This window comes from Thermomyces lanuginosus, assembly GCF_041956635.1.
Source record: "Thermomyces lanuginosus strain ATCC 200065 unplaced genomic scaffold VTN49scaffold_22, whole genome shotgun sequence".
Lineage (NCBI taxonomy): Eukaryota > Fungi > Ascomycota > Eurotiomycetes > Eurotiales > Trichocomaceae > Thermomyces > Thermomyces lanuginosus.
The window spans coordinates 141,244-158,901 of NW_027192356.1; the positions used below are offsets into that span (position 1 = coordinate 141,244).

At 54.2% G+C, this 17,658-nt stretch overlaps 10 protein-coding genes across 10 annotated transcripts; 4 read left to right on the top strand and 6 right to left on the bottom strand.

Annotated features, from left to right (window-relative positions):
• Positions 1 to 538: 538 nt before the first annotated feature.
• Positions 539 to 986, bottom strand: VTN49DRAFT_966 (uncharacterized protein; the record flags this gene model as incomplete). Its single annotated transcript, XM_069416645.1, has 4 exons — positions 539 to 605; positions 663 to 818; positions 880 to 917; positions 981 to 986. 4 exons carry the CDS (start codon positions 984 to 986, stop codon positions 539 to 541), a joined length of 267 nt encoding a protein of 88 aa, XP_069270006.1.
• A 355-nt stretch (positions 987 to 1,341) lies between these two features.
• VTN49DRAFT_967 (uncharacterized protein) lies at positions 1,342 to 2,078 on the bottom strand (the record flags this gene model as incomplete). Its single annotated transcript, XM_069416646.1, has 5 exons — positions 1,342 to 1,488; positions 1,548 to 1,670; positions 1,741 to 1,806; positions 1,875 to 1,989; positions 2,044 to 2,078. The coding sequence occupies 5 exons, from the start codon at positions 2,076 to 2,078 to the stop codon at positions 1,342 to 1,344; spliced, it is 486 nt and encodes a 161-aa protein (XP_069270007.1).
• Positions 2,079 to 2,314: 236 nt separating this feature from the next.
• VTN49DRAFT_968 (uncharacterized protein) lies at positions 2,315 to 4,307 on the bottom strand (the record flags this gene model as incomplete). Its single annotated transcript, XM_069416647.1, has 3 exons — positions 2,315 to 3,271; positions 3,323 to 3,616; positions 3,672 to 4,307. 3 exons carry the CDS (start codon positions 4,305 to 4,307, stop codon positions 2,315 to 2,317), a joined length of 1,887 nt encoding a protein of 628 aa, XP_069270008.1.
• Positions 4,308 to 5,373: 1,066 nt separating this feature from the next.
• On the top strand, positions 5,374 to 7,098 carry VTN49DRAFT_969 (uncharacterized protein; the record flags this gene model as incomplete). The annotated part of the gene is made up of 2 exons (XM_069416648.1): positions 5,374 to 5,774; positions 5,823 to 7,098. The coding sequence occupies 2 exons, from the start codon at positions 5,374 to 5,376 to the stop codon at positions 7,096 to 7,098; spliced, it is 1,677 nt and encodes a 558-aa protein (XP_069270009.1).
• Positions 7,099 to 7,672: 574 nt separating this feature from the next.
• On the top strand, positions 7,673 to 10,590 carry VTN49DRAFT_970 (uncharacterized protein; the record flags this gene model as incomplete). Its single annotated transcript, XM_069416650.1, has 4 exons — positions 7,673 to 8,464; positions 8,510 to 9,785; positions 9,841 to 9,978; positions 10,034 to 10,590. The coding sequence occupies 4 exons, from the start codon at positions 7,673 to 7,675 to the stop codon at positions 10,588 to 10,590; spliced, it is 2,763 nt and encodes a 920-aa protein (XP_069270010.1).
• A 106-nt stretch (positions 10,591 to 10,696) lies between these two features.
• Positions 10,697 to 12,954, bottom strand: VTN49DRAFT_971 (uncharacterized protein; the record flags this gene model as incomplete). The annotated part of the gene is made up of 4 exons (XM_069416651.1): positions 10,697 to 12,408; positions 12,462 to 12,499; positions 12,563 to 12,603; positions 12,673 to 12,954. 4 exons carry the CDS (start codon positions 12,952 to 12,954, stop codon positions 10,697 to 10,699), a joined length of 2,073 nt encoding a protein of 690 aa, XP_069270011.1.
• Positions 12,955 to 13,262: 308 nt separating this feature from the next.
• On the bottom strand, positions 13,263 to 14,084 carry VTN49DRAFT_972 (uncharacterized protein; the record flags this gene model as incomplete). Its single annotated transcript, XM_069416652.1, has 5 exons — positions 13,263 to 13,365; positions 13,416 to 13,724; positions 13,791 to 13,882; positions 13,938 to 13,972; positions 14,027 to 14,084. 5 exons carry the CDS (start codon positions 14,082 to 14,084, stop codon positions 13,263 to 13,265), a joined length of 597 nt encoding a protein of 198 aa, XP_069270012.1.
• Positions 14,085 to 14,567: 483 nt separating this feature from the next.
• On the top strand, positions 14,568 to 15,438 carry VTN49DRAFT_973 (uncharacterized protein; the record flags this gene model as incomplete). The annotated part of the gene is made up of 5 exons (XM_069416653.1): positions 14,568 to 14,620; positions 14,673 to 14,698; positions 14,756 to 14,844; positions 14,917 to 15,319; positions 15,377 to 15,438. The coding sequence occupies 5 exons, from the start codon at positions 14,568 to 14,570 to the stop codon at positions 15,436 to 15,438; spliced, it is 633 nt and encodes a 210-aa protein (XP_069270013.1).
• Positions 15,439 to 15,450: 12 nt separating this feature from the next.
• VTN49DRAFT_974 (uncharacterized protein) lies at positions 15,451 to 16,408 on the bottom strand (the record flags this gene model as incomplete). The annotated part of the gene is made up of 2 exons (XM_069416654.1): positions 15,451 to 15,570; positions 16,271 to 16,408. The coding sequence occupies 2 exons, from the start codon at positions 16,406 to 16,408 to the stop codon at positions 15,451 to 15,453; spliced, it is 258 nt and encodes an 85-aa protein (XP_069270014.1).
• Positions 16,409 to 16,426: 18 nt separating this feature from the next.
• VTN49DRAFT_975 (uncharacterized protein) lies at positions 16,427 to 17,586 on the top strand (the record flags this gene model as incomplete). The annotated part of the gene is made up of 2 exons (XM_069416655.1): positions 16,427 to 16,468; positions 16,534 to 17,586. 2 exons carry the CDS (start codon positions 16,427 to 16,429, stop codon positions 17,584 to 17,586), a joined length of 1,095 nt encoding a protein of 364 aa, XP_069270015.1.
• Between the last annotated feature and the right edge of the window lie 72 nt (positions 17,587 to 17,658).

Here is a 17,658-nt window from a genome sequence, read left to right on the forward strand (position 1 = left end):
GGCGGGTTTTGCCACGGATCCAATCGAACAGGTACCAGAGCTCTCACATCCACCGTGATTGGGGGGCCCCCAAAGGAAACTTTCCTCGCGCTGGGCCGTTCCAGTCCATCCCGGCTGGCTGCAATGATCAGCCCCCCCTCCAAAAGGTCGATCCCTGCGCTCCGTTCATGAGGGCTTGAGCACCAGAGCTCGAAATTGGTCGACGCGGAGCTGTACCCTTAGCCACCACCACCCGACCTTGATTCGACGTCATGGTGCAGGGGCGGGCAATGATCTACTAGGCTCATTTGATAGATCGAATAGATGGACCAAAGTGGTTGGCTTTGCCTTCTTTGCGCAGGTCTATTCTTTGAGGCTCTTGAGGGATCAACTTATCAAGTCACAGTCACGAGCACCGTCAATAAACGCCACTCCAGGATCCCAGTCGTACTCCGTGCTTAGATGATACATCCAGAGCGATCTGATCCCGATCATCGCATTGAGGCAAAAACGAGAAATGGTATCAGGCAAACATCATTATGCACACAATCACATCACTTCACTTCAGCCCCAAGTCTATCATCTCGACTCCATCCGCGCTGGCCATCCAGAGGACATTATTACATCTAGGCGAACCATCAGCCTTGTTGAATCCCGTAAAATGTGTAAGATTGGAGTCAAACCTGATCAACACCAAGCCCAATGTCCCCGTATTCTTCCCGTCGATAAACTCCTCCGTGTCGCGCAGGAGCACATTCATGTACGAGTCAATGCTCTCGAGCTTACCGCGGTACTCGGTCTGGCCCCATTTTAACCGGATGATGACTTCTTTGCCGACCCTGTTGCGCGCTGCGTCAGCAGTTGTCGGTCGTCTTGACATCGGGTAAAATATCAACATACCGGGCTTGGAGGAAAGGCCGCGGGTTCACCGGTTGAAACTGCGATAAAAATGTCAGAATTTAACTCGGAACAATCAGAGCAAGATTTATGGGAAGTCGTACACTCATGGCGGCGAGCAGCTGCGATCCAGCTCAATTTCTTCAACACTGCCGATGGACGGACGAACACGTCCCACCGCCTCCGACACGAAAGGAACGAGACAGAGGCTCGTCGTTAGTAGGGAATATCCCCGCTGAATGAAAATCAATGACCAGCTCTGAAGGTCTGTCGCTGGATTTCAATGCTTAAGGATCTTTGCGAGACCAGTTTGGAGGCGTGTACCGGTTCAAGGTCTATGAGCCAATGAGAGGGAAAAATTCTACACCGCTTTCAAATACTGCCGCCTTTGCAGGTTCCAGAAGCAGATGCTGTTATGAACTCAATGTTCCTACAAATACACTACGACGATGCTAGAGATGGCGCCTATTTGACATTCCGAATCTCCCAGCTAACGTCCTTGATACTCACTTCCTCGCCCGCCTTCTCATCGTAATCATACCATTCCCCCTCCGTCAAGTCGATGCTGGTGAACGCCGTGTTACTCTCGACGCCTTTGGCTTCCCATTCACCCTTCGACATCTCAGCATGGCGACGCAGTCTCTAACTAGGAATATCACCGACTGACTCACCTCCGGCTTAAATTCCGTGAACTCGAGCCCACGGCACTCCAATTCAATGATCTTCTGCACTTTATCGTCATTATCCGCGACGTAGGTATGCGGCCCCGCCGTGATATTGGCAGTATGCGTTCTCTGCAAGAGCCCCCCATCAACAGATAAGCAAGTGTCTTGAAAGGGATGCTGAGAGGAGGTCCGAACATACACCACATAGCTTGCATTTCCAGACAAAATTGGCCTCGCCGCGACTGCCGGGGATTTCTCGGCTGTCCTGTAAAAAATTGTCGAGCTGTATCAGCTCCGCCCACCGATATAGAGTGATAAATAAAGGTACCGTACAAATCGTGTAAAGCTCACCCAGTTAGGGTGTGTTTCGCGACAGCTGCTGCATTGCACCTTGAATGTGTAGTAGTATGGGTCTTCCGCGGTGTCTTTGGGCCGGAGATCCGTAACGCTTGCGTGGGGTATTAGCTCTCATTGAATGGAAGAGGGGACGAGCGGTGCGTACCCTTGGAGCTCGGCAGACAGAACTAGGGACAGCATTTTGGCAGAGTTTTATTCGACGAGTTTGTCGTGAGCGATGGATGTACGGCTTTTGTCGAAGTCGCGGGGTTGAACCAAGAACGGAACTTTCGGCGGGGTTTGAAGGCTGATCCCTGATGTCGAAAAGTGGGATCGATATTCTTCTACGAGGCTCTACTATGCGGAGTAGAAAATGAGGACAATTGTGTCAAGAACTGTTTGTACATTGCTCTTTCACTAGACAGTCTAAAAATTTTCTACAAATGTCCTCGAGGTATCTGCCCCAACGGCTGCGTCGAAAACGCAGAGATATATCCATTCAACGCATCGACCGTGCCGCTGCCCTCGACGAGCCGCACCGTACAAGCAACATGGCCATCTGGCCGCACAACCACAACACCACCTTTTTCCACATCCAAGCCAAGCTTCTCATGCACGGCAAACCGCGCTTGGGGAACCCGGATATCTGGAATATCATCCGCGTAGATATGATGGTAGTAATCCCGGAGAATTCGAGGGACCTGCTGCAGATTTACGCCATTCTTTTCTGACGCGTAGATCACGTTCAGCGTAAATAGCCGCGAATGAGGGTTATGCCGCTCAAAGGGCGATATCTGAGCCATGTCCTCCCGACGATACACTGAAAGGAATGAACGTTTCTTTTCGAGGCTGTTGGCAAGATCTTCAACTGCCTTCCGGTTCTTGGTCGGATGTCCCGCAAAGATGAAAATGCGGAAGGCGCCATTGACTGGAACCTCTTGTTCCAGATGTACAATGTTGGCGTCGGAGAGCCGGGTCACGGTTGTTGGGGGAAACGCGCGTCCGATTTGTAGCTTGGCTCCAGGGATGTCGAACAGCGGCGAAGTCGCTGGGTGCGAGAGACTCCAGTTGAGCACGTTGGGCCCGTAAATGACCCCGTATCCGCTGGTAAACTCGCAGGCTGATTTAAATGTCTTGACGAACTCATCCTCATGATCGGAGTTGGCTGTGATCGAACTGGCCCTGCCAACCTCCTTTGCTGACGGGGGACGCTGAGAAAAGAGTGTAGCGTACTTGTTGTCAAAGGCCAGCAAATTCTCCGCAATCTGCTTGCGCTCCGACTCGTATGTTTCCAGGATCGACCGCTGCGCAAAGCCGCTCTCGACTGCGTGAATTTTCCACGCGAGATTGAGTGAGTCGTGGAATGCTGTATTCATACCTTGGCCAGCCTTGGGCTGCACAAGTCAGCACTATCATCGAATCAAAAATCTAGGATCATAACGCACACTATGAGTATGGCAGGCATCGCCGCCCAAAAACACCCGATGATCAAGGGTGTACTTCTCGGCAATTCCCTGTCCGATTGGATACACAGAATACCACTCTACTCGATCCCATTCGATGGTGTATGGTCGCAGTATTCGCTTCGCTGCAGCTTGTACTTCCTCCACGGTAGCAGTCTTGCGGGGGTTCCAGTCTGGGTCCGTTGATGAGGCAAGCTGCACATAGAGGCGGACCATATTGTCCTCTCGCGGAATAACCATTATAGAGCCACTCTCGGAGTGGATGGTACATTTTGTCTACGCAGTCGTAAGATACTCTTCCAAGTGGAAGACATAGGGAGGTACAACGTACCCTGATATCCGGGAAATCGGTCCGCACCACACCATCCATCACACCCCATACGAAAGAAATTGGATCTTTGTACTGGAGGGCAATCCCCAATTGCTGCCGGATGGAACTCTTCGACCCTTCAGCGCTGAAGAGGTACTTTGTTCGAACCTTTTCAACGACGTTCGTATCAAGACATTTGAGCTCCACCTCGACGGGGTACTCCTCATCACCGCCATCAGTCCGGAACCCGATAATGGTCCACGGACGCTCAACGGTCGTCCCGGCCCGAGCGATCTCATCGAGAAAGACCCTTTCGATTTTTCCCTGGTGCAGCAACATCGTGAACGGGTACCGCGTGTCAATGAACCGCGGACAGCTGGGCCAATTCCCAGTTCTATGGATGCCACCACCGGGTTTCGGATCCCAGAATGCGACATCGTAAACCCGCGCCGGCTCATACGCCATCAGCGCGCGCTTCAGGCCCAGGTTGCGCAGGATTTCTGTCGATCGTGGCTGGATACCATCGGCACGACCGGTCGCCGTGGGCACCGGCCGATTGTCAATGTGCTTGACGCGATAGCCCCAGCGTGACAGGCAGAGCGAGAGCAGCAGTCCGGCAGGACCTGCGCCGACGATGACGATGTCGTAATGCATCATTTTTTTTCTCGGGCTCTTTCAGAATCAATCTCCCCCAAGTATCACAGCCTCGGACTCAAGATACTTTAAGTATCTTGAGCCAGGGGCGTGGATAAGGGTGCCTATCGCTCTACATGGCTGTGTGGGCGCACAAGAGAATCAGAATTCCCTCGTACGTGTCCTATTGAAAGGCGTCGGATACGCCAATCGGCAGTATCAGAGCACGGACATGGCGTTCGCTCGGACCTAGGCGCAGATCAACTGCGGGGATGAGCTGGCTTGGCTGGAACATGACCGGCCGGCTAGGGAAATCGGCTTTAGCCTAGAACACGTGACTTAGGGTTCTTGACTCTATGGAATTACGTGCTATGGCGCTGAATGAGGATTGATAGAAAATGGTGACAAGAGTGATTGACCTGTTTGATTCAATTGTATTGACTGAGCCAGAGTTCTATTGAGCAGGGTGTTTGTGGGTGAAGCGACAATCGATGTGTACTTTGTCCTGGCCGTAGCTGCAGCACTTGCGGATGGCAGATGGCTTTACGACTGCGGCTGAATAGCTGCAGAGTAGGCTTACAGGAAGTTATGACCTCTACAGAAGCTCCTATTGTTAGGAGACTTTGTGTACTACGATGTTTACAAACGATCCTCCTTTTGTGAATCCCCAGCCTCCTCCCTTTTCTTCTTCTCAACCACCATCCACTACACCATCCCAACTTTCTCTTTACACTCTACATTCTACAGCAGTAAAGCCACGACTAGTAAAATGGCCTGTAGTCAGCATCATGATAGCACCAATTCCATCAAGAATTGGCTTTTCTACACCTCTACTGCTGCCCTAGCGATGATTCTCACACTCACCTTCACAGATGTGCACCGTTCAAAGCAACAAGTAAACGACGTCGTCCCCGGCGATGAATTCTGCCAGGGCAAGCGGAGCTCACCCGCGTAACGGCAGAGCATATATAGAAATCACAACAAGTAATTTCTCTTCTCTAACTCTCTCTTCCTCTTGTAATCGCAATCGTTGAAGAATCCCGATGGTGTTCGTGTTTCAATCCTTGCGAGCCGTCAATCGTAAGAGTCCATGACTGACCACACCACGCCGTCCAGGCAGCCGACCAAGGGGCTTCCTGGAGCCCCAAAGACACAACAGAGTCGCCATCCGACCGTGGACGTGAACCGTGAGCTCCCTCCTCTGCCCCAAGGAACGGCTCACGGAGAGCGAGCCACCGTGAGCAGGCCTTCCCTGCGTGCGCTGCTGCCTTCTCCGGAGATCATCGAACGCGGCGGAGCAGGGCAGGATCAGGTGTCGCCGACCAGGTCGCAGGCGTCGTCCGAGGAGTCCAGACTGGTGGCACGCCGGTATATGGACTCCCTCTGCCCTCCGCCCTTGAACATCCCAGTCCGGACCAAGGAGAGCAAGCCAACACTGGTCAGCAACGACCAAAACCGTGCCTCCTGTGAGGTTCCTATCATGTGCATTCAGTAAGTGCACTTATTGTTCGGGGAGGGCGTTACTGATTTGTGCGGTAGTCCAACGGCACGTGAAGCGGCACAGATCCAGGATTCAGCGCCTGGATCTGGGTCTAGCTCGGTATACAGCAACTCGAACCACGGAGAGTTGCTGCCGGCGAGGCGGTACTCTGGTGGACAGCACCAGGGCTGGTATAAGCCAGCGCCTATGACGCCGCCGGAGCAGACCGAGCAGGCCACCCAGGCTCCGGGTGAGACCTTTGTTACTAAACAAACAGGGCAACAGCAGCATTGTTGTGAGTGCACTTGCAAACAGAAAGCCACTGTGAACCCTTCGGAAGAACAATATTCCTCCCTAGGTGAGCAGACAGTGACTGTGCCCTATCACGCACAAAGCCCTTCTCCTTCTCCTCCTCTTCCTCCCTCTTTCCACAATCCTCCTCCTGCATTTCCCACAGACGAGCCCGATCCTCAGTTCTACTCGTACAGCCCCAAGAGGGAGGTCGTCCAGAATAACGGAAAGCTCTTTGGCGAGCGCGGTGTGCTTGGCCGTACACCTGATTCAAAGGAAATTCCTCTTGAGAAGTGGCGTCGAACCCCTCTGGCCAGAATGGGTCAGAAAATCAAGGATCTGGTGAGTACTACACCGGCCCTAGTGGATAACTCCCAGCTGATCATCCATCCATTCGCCCAGGTCAAGGAACCAAAGCCCGCTGGAGCGGATGAGGACAGCTTTGAGCTGCCACCGGGCATCATCATGAAGCCCAACTTGGCCATCTCCCTTGACCCTCACGTTCAGGCCAAGCTGTACTCCCAGATTGAGCTGATGGTCTGCTCCACGGCCAACCGATTCCTGCTGAGTCAGCTGCATAGACGGCGTTTGTTCCCAGACCTTATTCGTAAGGTTACCAACTTCTGGAGGTCCAAGAACCGCCCACAGGTCCCGGAATTTCAGTTCGACCAGAACACACAGCGAGAGATGATCGATGCACACATCAATTCCTTGAGTTTCCCGGGGGAGTACGGAATCAACAATCTCTTGCTCAAGTCGACAATGGAGAGTTGGCGTGCTGTTTGTTCCGAGATGAGCGTGCGCACTTTTTGCTACCCGGACAGCGTGGTACGCAAGCACTTCCACGATCTCCATCGCGTTCTTGAAATGCTTGGTGCGTCTCCGGGCACTCTGTACGCCTTCGAGAGGCTGCAGGTCGAGGTCACCAACATCATTGCCCAGCGTCGTGCCGAGGATCCCAATAACACTCGCGCTCATTCCAGTGACGAGGATTATCGCTACTACGGCCTGCGCTTCCACGAGCCTCTGAACGGATCACTGTGATTTGATTTTATGAGTTTTCGTGTTTGACATTGTTGTGTTTCTGATATTGTGATTTCTGTTCTGACTAGACCTTGCGCCCATGTGCTCTCGGTTTTAACCGATCGAAGCTAGGGCCAGTGTCTTTGTGCGTTTTTGGCGCGTGCGGTCGTCATGTGGTTTGTTTGGTACATCAGCCCGGTCAGAGGCGTAGCTAGTTCGTTTCAAATTCGAAAATTCAAGATTCCGTCCTCCTCTTTCCCTCGTAGATCCCTGTCGGCGGGTTGTAGGCTAGTGGTAGACCAACACAAGGCGGGAGCCGACGTCATCGGCCAAGATCGACGGCAGGGTTATCAGGCTACGATAAACAAACTCAAGCTTAATACGGTACGTTCAGCAACGATCATATTCCCGTCCACATACCAGTCTTCAGCAAGTTGAGTGCCTGCTCTGCAGGACGATGCTTTCCAGACCGGATCGATCTGAATGCAAATGACCGAGGCTTGTGCAGCCCTGGTGGAATCAAGTCATCCACCATGCCATGATTGATCAACACCAAGCTCTCTAAAACCAAGGTCAAATCAAGTCGTCATCCAACATGGTTGGACCCGTTCACACATACGGCCCGACGTGTCTGCTAAAGCCGCCGGAGGAAGACCTCCGTGCTATACAATCGTCGCCCACACCGCCGCCCGTCAACGCCCAGTTTTTCTATACATCCAACCTGCCCATCGACGATCCACTGACGCCACTGCCGACACCGTCTACGAAAAAATCTTCGGCGCAGGCTCTCTCGTCGCCGCAGCCATTTTCTGCGCGTGATAATATTGCCTTAGAAACGGCATGGAGGGCGCTGGGAAAGGAGGTGAAAGAAGCCCAGCAGCGTGGCAAGAACGCTGCTGGAAGAACTGGCGGTGAAGATGCCCGACCGGGCACGGGCCGAACGAGCATGCCCGTCGAGATGACTCCCTCGGATTCTGGAACGCAGGAAGTGCCTCTCCCAGCACGTCGCTTGGTGGAATTGAGTGGAAGGAGCACGCCATCTCAGTTTGGGGAAGACGGTCATGACAGTGGAGGGGCGAGCCGCGACTCCTTTCATGAACCCACGTCGGCCACCCGAATCAGTGGCTCTCCCTTTGCGAGGGTGTCCTCGCGACACTCCAGATCGTCTTCGGCCGTGGAGAGCCAACGGCACAGTGCGCACTTCTCCGATGCAGACTTCCAAGATGAGCCGCAGACACCGTTGGCCAGTGGAAGCCGGCCAAGGACGCGAGATGGGGACCAGCAATCCGAAACAATCAGCACTGCCGGTGGCGAGGAAGAATCTGCGCGGTACAAGGTCCCCGTAGGGGTGTCTCGCCTCCATCTGGTGGAATTCCCAGGGCTAAAGGTAAGCTGCCTGCAGCCAGGCTGCGACTCTATCTAACCCAAGTAGATGAAACCAATCTACTGGAGTCCCCTACATGACATATCAGACGTGCTTCGTGCCACCTGGTTCTACAAAAACACTATGCTCCCTGTAGAGCCGCAGCTTGCGAATGAGCTCGAGCGTGGGTATGTGTACATGCGAGCGTGGACAGATACGTGGCAGGACGAACTGAACAGCTGCGTCGAGCATGGCGCAGAGGCCGAGATGAAAGTGGTCTACAAGCTATGGATGGATGATCCTGTGCTGCCCCCGAGGCTAGGCAGCACGGCGGACAAGTGTGATGAGTCGGGAACCAGTTGGCGTGAGCCAACCTTTGATATAAACGAAGCTGCCAGCGGCTCGGAAAAAGCCAACTCTCTGCGTCCATTCAAAAAGGGCAGTGTAATCTATGTGAATGCAAAAGAGGCGCAGATTCTACGTCCTAGTCTGCTCCCTTCCGTGTCGAAGAACCGACGGCCGCTCAGCTCAATTCGCAAAGGGAGGCAAATTGGGATCCCTGTAGTGCGTGGCTTTGATCGAAAGAGATGGGATGAGCTGCATCCGTCCAAGCAGACGCCTCTTGACCTGAGACACTATATAATGCGGCCGCAGGCAAGGACATCGCGCGGTCAACAGATTTGCTACGCATGCGCGATCGAAGAGTCCCGGCCCACGCCGTCGGACCTTGTTCTCGTCATCCACGGCATCGGGCAGAAGCTGTCGGAACGGGTGGAGAGCTTTCACTTTACGCACGCCGTCAACGGGTTTCGACGCACAGTCAACATGGAGCTTAACAACGAGGCAATCTGGCCGCATATCCGGCCGGACCACGGAGGGATCATGGTGCTGCCGGTCAACTGGCGGTCGACACTGGAGCTGGAGGACGCGGACGGAGAGTCGCTCAATGTGGAAGATCCTGCGACAAACAAGTTTACGCTCAAAGACATCACACCCGACACAATCCCGGCGATCCGCACGCTGATCAGCGACGTGATGCTGGATATTCCTTACTATCTGTCGCATCACAAGGAGAAAATGATCCGCGCCGTAGTCAAGGAAGCTAACCGTGTGTATCGGCTGTGGTGCAAGAACAACCCAGGGTTCCAGGAATACGGGAGAGTGCACCTGATTGCGCACTCGCTGGGGAGCGCCATGGCGACGGACATTCTTAGCAAGCAGCCGACAAAGCTGCCGAAGATTGATATTGACTCGCCAAAGATCGAGGAGCGGTTCTTTGAATTTGACTCAAAGAATGTGTTTTTCTGCGGGAGTCCGGTTGGGCTATTCTTACTGCTAAATCGAGGTTTGACTCCAATCAACGTTCTTGTATCATCGTACAGTTGGCTAACCGGATTTAGCAAACCTGCTCCCGCGACGAGGGAGGAACAAGCCAGGACATGAAGGTGATGATCTTGCGCCGGGCATCGCTGGGGAGGCAAACACATATGGATGCCTGGCGCTGGATAATCTGTATAATATTATACACACCACAGACCGTAAGTACAATACGACCATCGACCCCAAGAAACACCTAGCTGATTCGGGGGACAGCCATCGCATATCGCCTCAACGCAGCCGTCGACAGGGACCTCGCCGAGAGCCTCAAACCCGCCGCCGTACCCAGTTCAAGCACCTCGCTTCTAAGCTCCTTCGGCAGCGTCTTCCGCCGGTCCCGCAGCAACGCGGGAACTGTAAGCGCAGCCTCAAGCCGGCCAGCCACCGGCACCGTCCCGCCCGGTCCAACCGTCCACCCGGGGACGGCAATAAAGGGTACCAGCGCGACCAACACACAGCCCGACGATCGCCCGACGTCCGCACTCTCCCAACTCCCATCAACCGTCGAGCTGGAAACCCACAACTTCACGCGCGAGGAAATCGCCGAGAAGCGCATGTACCTGCTCAACGATAACGGGCAGATCGACTGGACAATCTCTGGCGGCGGTGGCCCGCTTAACATCCAGTACCTCAACATGCTGAGCGCGCATAGTAGCTACTGGATCCTGCCGGATTTTGTACGGTTCGTGGTCGTGGAGATTGCGCGGCGGCAGGATAAGCATGGGACATTGATGGCGTTGAGGGCGGTGAAGAAGAAGGGTTGGAGGAAATGATCGTGCTGCAGGGGTGTAGAATTTGTGTAATATTGGCGATAGACGCAGGGGTCGCTACTACGGTATCATTTGGGCAATTTGACTTGGCCTAGGCATATAGATCGGATCAATTTCCAGGAACAATTTGCCCCATCATCAAAGCCTCCACAAGCTGCCCCTCTGGAAGACTTCCCTCCCCCGGTGGCATAACAAGCAATGCGTTTGCCTTTGCCATGCTCGCTACGCGGGAGCTTCTCTGGCCGACACCCTCCAACCCGGTGCTGGATGCTCTTAGCCGGCCATCTCTTGACACTGTCACGACAGCACGATGATACTCTGTCCGCTTCGCGTCCAGCGGGATGGAGTGCGCCAGCTCGACATTAACCCGCGGCAACCCTCGCGATGGTTTATCATCCGTGCTGCTTCCAGGATGGCTAAAGCCCATCAACTTATGCAATGCCGGCAAAACAAAGAGATGCATCGTGACAAGCGCCGATGCGGGATTCCCCGGCAAAGCGAAGATGACCGCCTTGTTCCGCTGGGTTGGGGGATCCTTGAGAGGCACTGTGGCGAACGTCGTCGGTTTTCCAGGCTTCATCGCCACGCGGCCAAAGTGGATGGTGCCGCCGAGCTGTCGCTCGATGGTCGGCTTCAGCAGGTCGCGCTCGCCCATGGATACGCCGCCGGTGGTGACGATGACGTCGACCGCGGGATGGCTGGTGGTACCACGTAGGGCATCGCGGAGGATTGTCTCGAGGTCCTTTGACGAGTCGGACACAATTCCTAGGTCGACGGCCTCGAAACCCCATGCTGTCAGACACGAGATCAGCGCTGGTCGGTTCGAGTCGCGGATTTGGCCGTATGCTAGCACCCGCCCGTCGTCGTGCCGCACGAGCTCGTCGCCCGTGCTCAGCACGCCGACGATTGGCTTGGAGTACACGTTGACTTGTTGGTTGCCTGTAGACGCGAGCAGGCCGATCTCGCCACCGACAGCGGAGAGGACGTCACCTTTGCTCAAGATCTTGGATCCCTTGGTTACGTCGCTGCCGGGTTCGCGCACGTTCTCGCCAGGTTTGATGTCATCTGTAAGGATTTCCACCGTGGCTTCCTCCTTGCCGTCTTCCGTGGTAGATTTTACGACCGTGTCCTCGACCATAACCACGGCGTTGGCATCGGGGGGCAGCGGCGCGCCCGTTGTGACCCGAGCGATCTCTCCGGGCTTCAGTGGAGGCAGTGGAGTAGATGATGGCTCTGCGTGTGAGACGTGTGCTACTGGGAACACACCTTTTGTGTTCGGTCGGGTGTCCTTCGCGATCACTGCGTAGCCGTCCACTATGCTCGCCCGGTACGCGGGCACACTTTCGTTTGCGTAGACGTCTTCCGCAAGGACGCGGCCCACAAGATCCTCTTTGACCGGGAGTTTCTCGACCTCCGGAGATGGAGTCTCTCGCTCGATGATCGCCAGCGCCTCATCTACGGAGATCATCGGGTAGGGAGACTTGCGGTGCCGTCCTGTAGGGCCTGCACTGGGATCATTCGACACTGGCCGGTCCTCAGGTCTAGTGTGAGGCTTAGGAACGACATGTCCGCCACCATGATGATGGTGATGATGGTGATGATGATGCCCCCCTCTGGGCCCGACGCCGGCTTCCGCCTCGAGTTTCTTAACGCCCCCTGCATGCAGGGCGCGTGAATCCGCACCTGCAGCCTGTATGCATGCATGGGGCAGCACGTCAATGACGGCCTCCAGATTCTCCTTGGCGCCCTTGACGGACCCGGGAAGGGTCAGGATCAAGGACTTGTTCCGGACCCCGGCGACGGGGCGGGACATCATGGCAACTAGACGTAAATCAGCAGAGTCGCTTTAGAACAAAATCTGAAGTCGCACGTACAAGGCGTTACCTTTAACGACTCGGCAAGCATGCCATGCCTATCGTAGAACAACAAAAGCTGAATCAGCGTGGGCGCTCTCAAGGAGTAATTGAATGCTTACACCAATCCCGGCGCATGGCGATCAAGTAACAGCTCAACGGCCTTGTGCTTGCTGTCAGCAAGGCTCATTTCATGTCCCATATTAAATGCGATGTCGGTTCATCTACCCACCTCTGGTGTGCGATCCCTGACAGCAAACCCAGTCCCGCCAGACGTCAGGATGAGATTATACGGGCTCTCGCCATCGGTCCATTCCCGAATGGCTTGCTGAATTTGACTTTCATCATCTGGTACGATCTTCACCGTTGGAGCGGCCCATTTGTCACGCCGAGTTGGTTTCTGGTCATCGGTAAACACGGCGGTCAAGGCGGGGCCGACACCATCGGTTTTGGGATCTCGCGAAGCGGTGTCCGAGACAACTAGGATGGCGGTCGTCAGTGGAGGCCCTGACATTGTGAAGTTTTACGATGGATTGATGGTTAAAGAAAGGCCAAGAATATTGGAATGGTTGTCAGCAATTTGATGACAACTCAGTCCTGTTGCTATTCCATACCAGTCCCGGCTCGGTACAAGAGTGGGTGGTGAAAACTACAGAATTCTTGAGGAATGGATTGACATCTGTACAGCCACAAATCATTGATAGTATCGTAAATCTTCATCATAATGATCAACCCATACGCCCAGTTCATATGAAATGCTGAATAGACACGAGATGATACATCTGCTGGACAGCGCCCCATCATCATTTCGTCCGTCGCCGTCTATTTGAAGTCCACTGCACGACCACCGATCAAGAGACCAACAATCAGACCAAAGAGACCCAGAACCGAGCTGAAGATCTCAATGACAAGAATCCGGACAAACCTGGAATCATCGTCAGTAAGCATCGGATTATATCGGGAGAGGTTACCAACAGGCTCCCATCCGCCGCATCAGCCAGGGCAGCTCCACTGCCATTGATGCCAACGGAAATACCGCAAATAAGGTTACAGAATCCAACCGTAAGACCTCCCCAGAATAGAGCATAGCCAGTGAAGTAATTACTGCCAGAGTAAATGTTCTCGATCGGGACAGAGTTCAGCTTGGCCGAGTACACAATGGCCATGATGACGCCGTAGATAGCGACGACCTCGCAGAAGATAATCGAGATCAGGTTCTTTGTTCGGATCCGGGGGGCCTTGACACCACCGCCGATAATCGACGACCCGGTCACAAAGATACCCCTAGATGGTTCCAATACATGTCAGAGCCGCGCCCGTCGAAATAACGCAATTGTGTTATTTCCATACCATGCAGCACCTGCCACCGACAAGCCAATGCATGCTGCTATTCCGATATTCGCCCATGTGTACGGCGACACCGTCTCAAGGAATTGCCCGACCTGGGAACCAAATGTCAGCATCGCGCGCGGGAATGGATCACGTCCAGCAGCTCACATTAAACACTTCACCCTCGCCATGAAAGAGAAGGTCTATACGACACAGTCAACGCAGACTCGATTCGGACGAAGGAACATAACACTCACAAGCTCCGACAACCCCAAGAGCCGCGGTCGCAAGGCCGGCGGGATATATCAGCCCCATGGCTGGCTGCCCTTAACTATCAAGTCACGAATCAGGGGATTCAGGAGGACAAGAGCACAAACACTGGCTCTAAGAGGACAGCAGTTCGCGGTGGTGATGCTCTTCCTGTGCCGGCACCACCAATCCACCATGGATTGCAGACTCCAGAGTTGGATTAGGCTCTCAGCTAAAGCAGCTCCAGTGGCTTGGCTAAACCAATCTAGGAATAAAAACTTACTTGATTAGGTAATATGAGTCGAGCTCCTCGGCGGGCGGTGAGCCCTGGTGCTGGTGCGCCCATGCTGGCCGTTAATCAGGGTAGCCTGTTACTGTTGGTTGTCCTCTCCGCATGAGAGATGGTTCATATCCCTGTTGATGCATGGCCGCTTAGTTGTTTCTTGCATTGTGATATGATCTATTTGCCCTCCCTCGTCGATTAATCCTTGTGCCACGACCCAATTCCTTACGATTTCCGAACGTTGTTAAGAGCCACCTCAAGCCCTCATGGCGTCGCAGTCGGCCGTGGGTTCGTACTCGAACCCCCTCAAGAAGTACAAGTACGTTCGTCCTTATTTTTTGCTCGGTCGAACCACGACTGATCTGTTGAAGGCTGGTGTTCCTGGGCGAGCAGAGCGGTGAGTGGCGGAATGGATTTCAGATATGTATAGGCGACAACTAATACCCCGTGTTAGTGGGCAAGACCTCGCTCATCACGCGGTTCATGTACGATTCGTTCGATAACACCTACCAAGCCACAATCGGCATCGACTTCCTGTCCAAAGTAGGCCCGGCGATAACACCATCCCTACGCCGTTGCTTGGATGTGCGTGGCTGACGGGGATCCGGTGGACAGACGATGTATCTTGAAGATCGCACCGTGCGCTTGCAACTATGGGATACCGCTGGACAGGAGCGCTTCCGCTCGTTGATTCCCTCGTATATTCGCGACTCGAGCGTCGCTGTCGTTGTTTACGATATCTCCAACGCCAAGTCGTTCCAGAACACCCGCAAATGGATCGACGATGTCCGCGGCGAGCGGGGGAACGATGTGATCATTGTTCTTGTCGGTAACAAGACTGATCTTAATGATAAGCGGGAAGTTACGACGGCACAGGGCGAGGAAGAGGCCAAGAAGAATGGCCTGATGTTCATCGAGACGAGCGCCAAAGCCGGGCATAACGTGAAGCAGCTCTTCCGACGGATAGCGCAGGCCCTCCCCGGCGTTGAGAATGAGCCCAACTGGGGCGAGAGTCAGAGTATGTTTGGCCAATTGCCTTTCTGGCGGGTGTTCTGGTTACTGATCTTGTCTGCAGTGATCGATGTCAACAACATTACCCCGACGCAACCCACAAGCAACGATACCTGCGCCTGCTAGTTTGGCCGTGCTCTATGATTTACTTCTCTGTCCATAGTCGATCCGATTCTCTTGCAGCTGTGTTTCGTTCTTGGGCATGTATACCTTACATGATGTTGGATTACCCATGTCTAGAGATGCCGCTTTGGAATGCTACGTCTTTCTTGCCGACATGACTGTTTCCGTCTTCAGCTGTTCACCCAATTCCTTCCTGATGGGGCCAATGGTCGCCGAAGGGCACGTGCCACCTTGTGACCTGTGATGCCTCTGGCCCAGCCCAGAGTACACGTACTCTGTACGCGTCGTCAGCTCTGCTTGGGCGGCTTCGTGTTCTTGATAGACTTCCATCACTTCACTTTCCGTATATCAAAGATCATTCATTGAGGCGAGCTAATACTCTCTTCATCCATCTGTGCAAGCATTGAATCGGTTTCGCCAAGACTGAGACATACTATGTATTTCTCCTGTGCAGTGGAGTCTGCTTGATCTGCCATCCTCGGTTGAAGGGTTAGACGGGACAATGTGATAGGGTTTAATGAAGCTCGAGAGATTTTCAGAGCCAGTTCAATATTTCGCTCACCTGAAACTCGTTCATGGAGCTTAGAAACTCTACGAGGAGGAAGCAGGCATCAAAATTACTGAAAGTCTGAAACGGAACCTCGGAGTGCAAAGTCCGACGTTGCGGAAGTGGCTGGGAAGTGCCGGCTGACGTACCTTCTGAATGAGGAATGATCTTCGTCATGCTGGGCAAGCGGCCCTCTTGGCACACCCCCATCGCCTGCGCGTTCCGACTTTTATTCCAGCCTCTCCCGGATAAAAGCCTCTTTACAGATCCTGTAAGCGCTGTTCGTACAGCATAATAATCCTCCCATAAATCGTCCTCCAGGGGCGACATAACTACCGCGGAGCTGCGGTTCGGGAGCTCTCGTTGCTCCCACTCCGTTCCTTTTCCTTTCGTTCCCTTCTGGTCGTTAGCGGTGGCTACCGCCATCGCCGCAAACCGCTCACCATGGGTTGGCCCAGTCGCATTTTCCGCATGCCGCGGCCTCGGGTATGTTGAAGATTCTCACACCAAGAGGAGACAAGAGAACCAAGTTGCTGACCAGTAATGGGTAGAGTTTCATATATGTTATGAGTTTGCAAACCGGGGCCTCGCTCATTACCCTTTCCCTCCTCCTGAACAAGATTAGCGGCCTCTACGGCATCCTGGCCTTTTTCACGGGCTACCATCTCTCGCCCGTGCAACTCTCTATGTACATATACTCGATTTTGGCCTTGGGTCTGGCTGTGTTCCTATTTCCGCATATCCGGAAACGCTCGCCGTTGGAGTGCTTGGCCTTGGCGTGGTTCTACTTCTTCGACACTGTCATCAACGCTGCATACACAGCCGCTTTTGCCGTCTCGTGGTTCTTGGTCGTGTCGCAACACTACCACAATGCGCCGACGTCCGGGCCGGGGTCCACAATTGAGGACACCTCCGGCTTCTCCAATCCCAGGTACAACGTCTCGTCTGTCCAGGTGTCGGGGAACGTTCTGTCGCCGGCAAAGGAGGGTGCCATGTCGGCGAGTCCGGCCGATGCTCCTGCTGGCTCGGGTGGGGAATCAGACGCCTCGCCGAGCGTCGGCAACGGACTAGATCAGCCTGAGAGTTTGGAGAGTCTCATTATGATCTGCGGACTCTGGGCGATCCGCCTTTACTTTGTCCTGGTCATGTTCGCATTCGCGAGGGAGACGTTGCATCAACAGCTGATGAATGACTCGCAACCGCGCTACAATCAGCTGCCGACACATAGCCGCAACGCGTCGCTGGTCACCAATGCGGATCTGGACCGGGAGCCGTTCCAGCCTCACACCCCCGAGGGTCAAGGCTGGCAGGGTGTCTTGGGTCGCGCGATGACCTCGGTTTTCCGTAGCTATTGGCTGAACCCCGATCCTTCCTATGAGGACCAACCGCCTAGGTGGATGGCTGGGCTCCGGAGCAGAACCCACAGGCGCAACATGCTCTCTTGGCCACGACATGAAGAACGTGAACGACGACGCCGATCTGGAACGGGCCCACCCGACCCGTCGCATGCCGTCCTCCAGGCCGCGTCTCTGATGCAGCCGACTACGAATGACCCTCCACCGGATTCGCCGGCGGTCAAGCTGCAGAACCTGCATGACCGGTGATAGCAGCATTACTTGGCGTCTTCGCTCTTATTTGTCACGAACTACAACCAACGGCCATGGTTTTTCGATGGC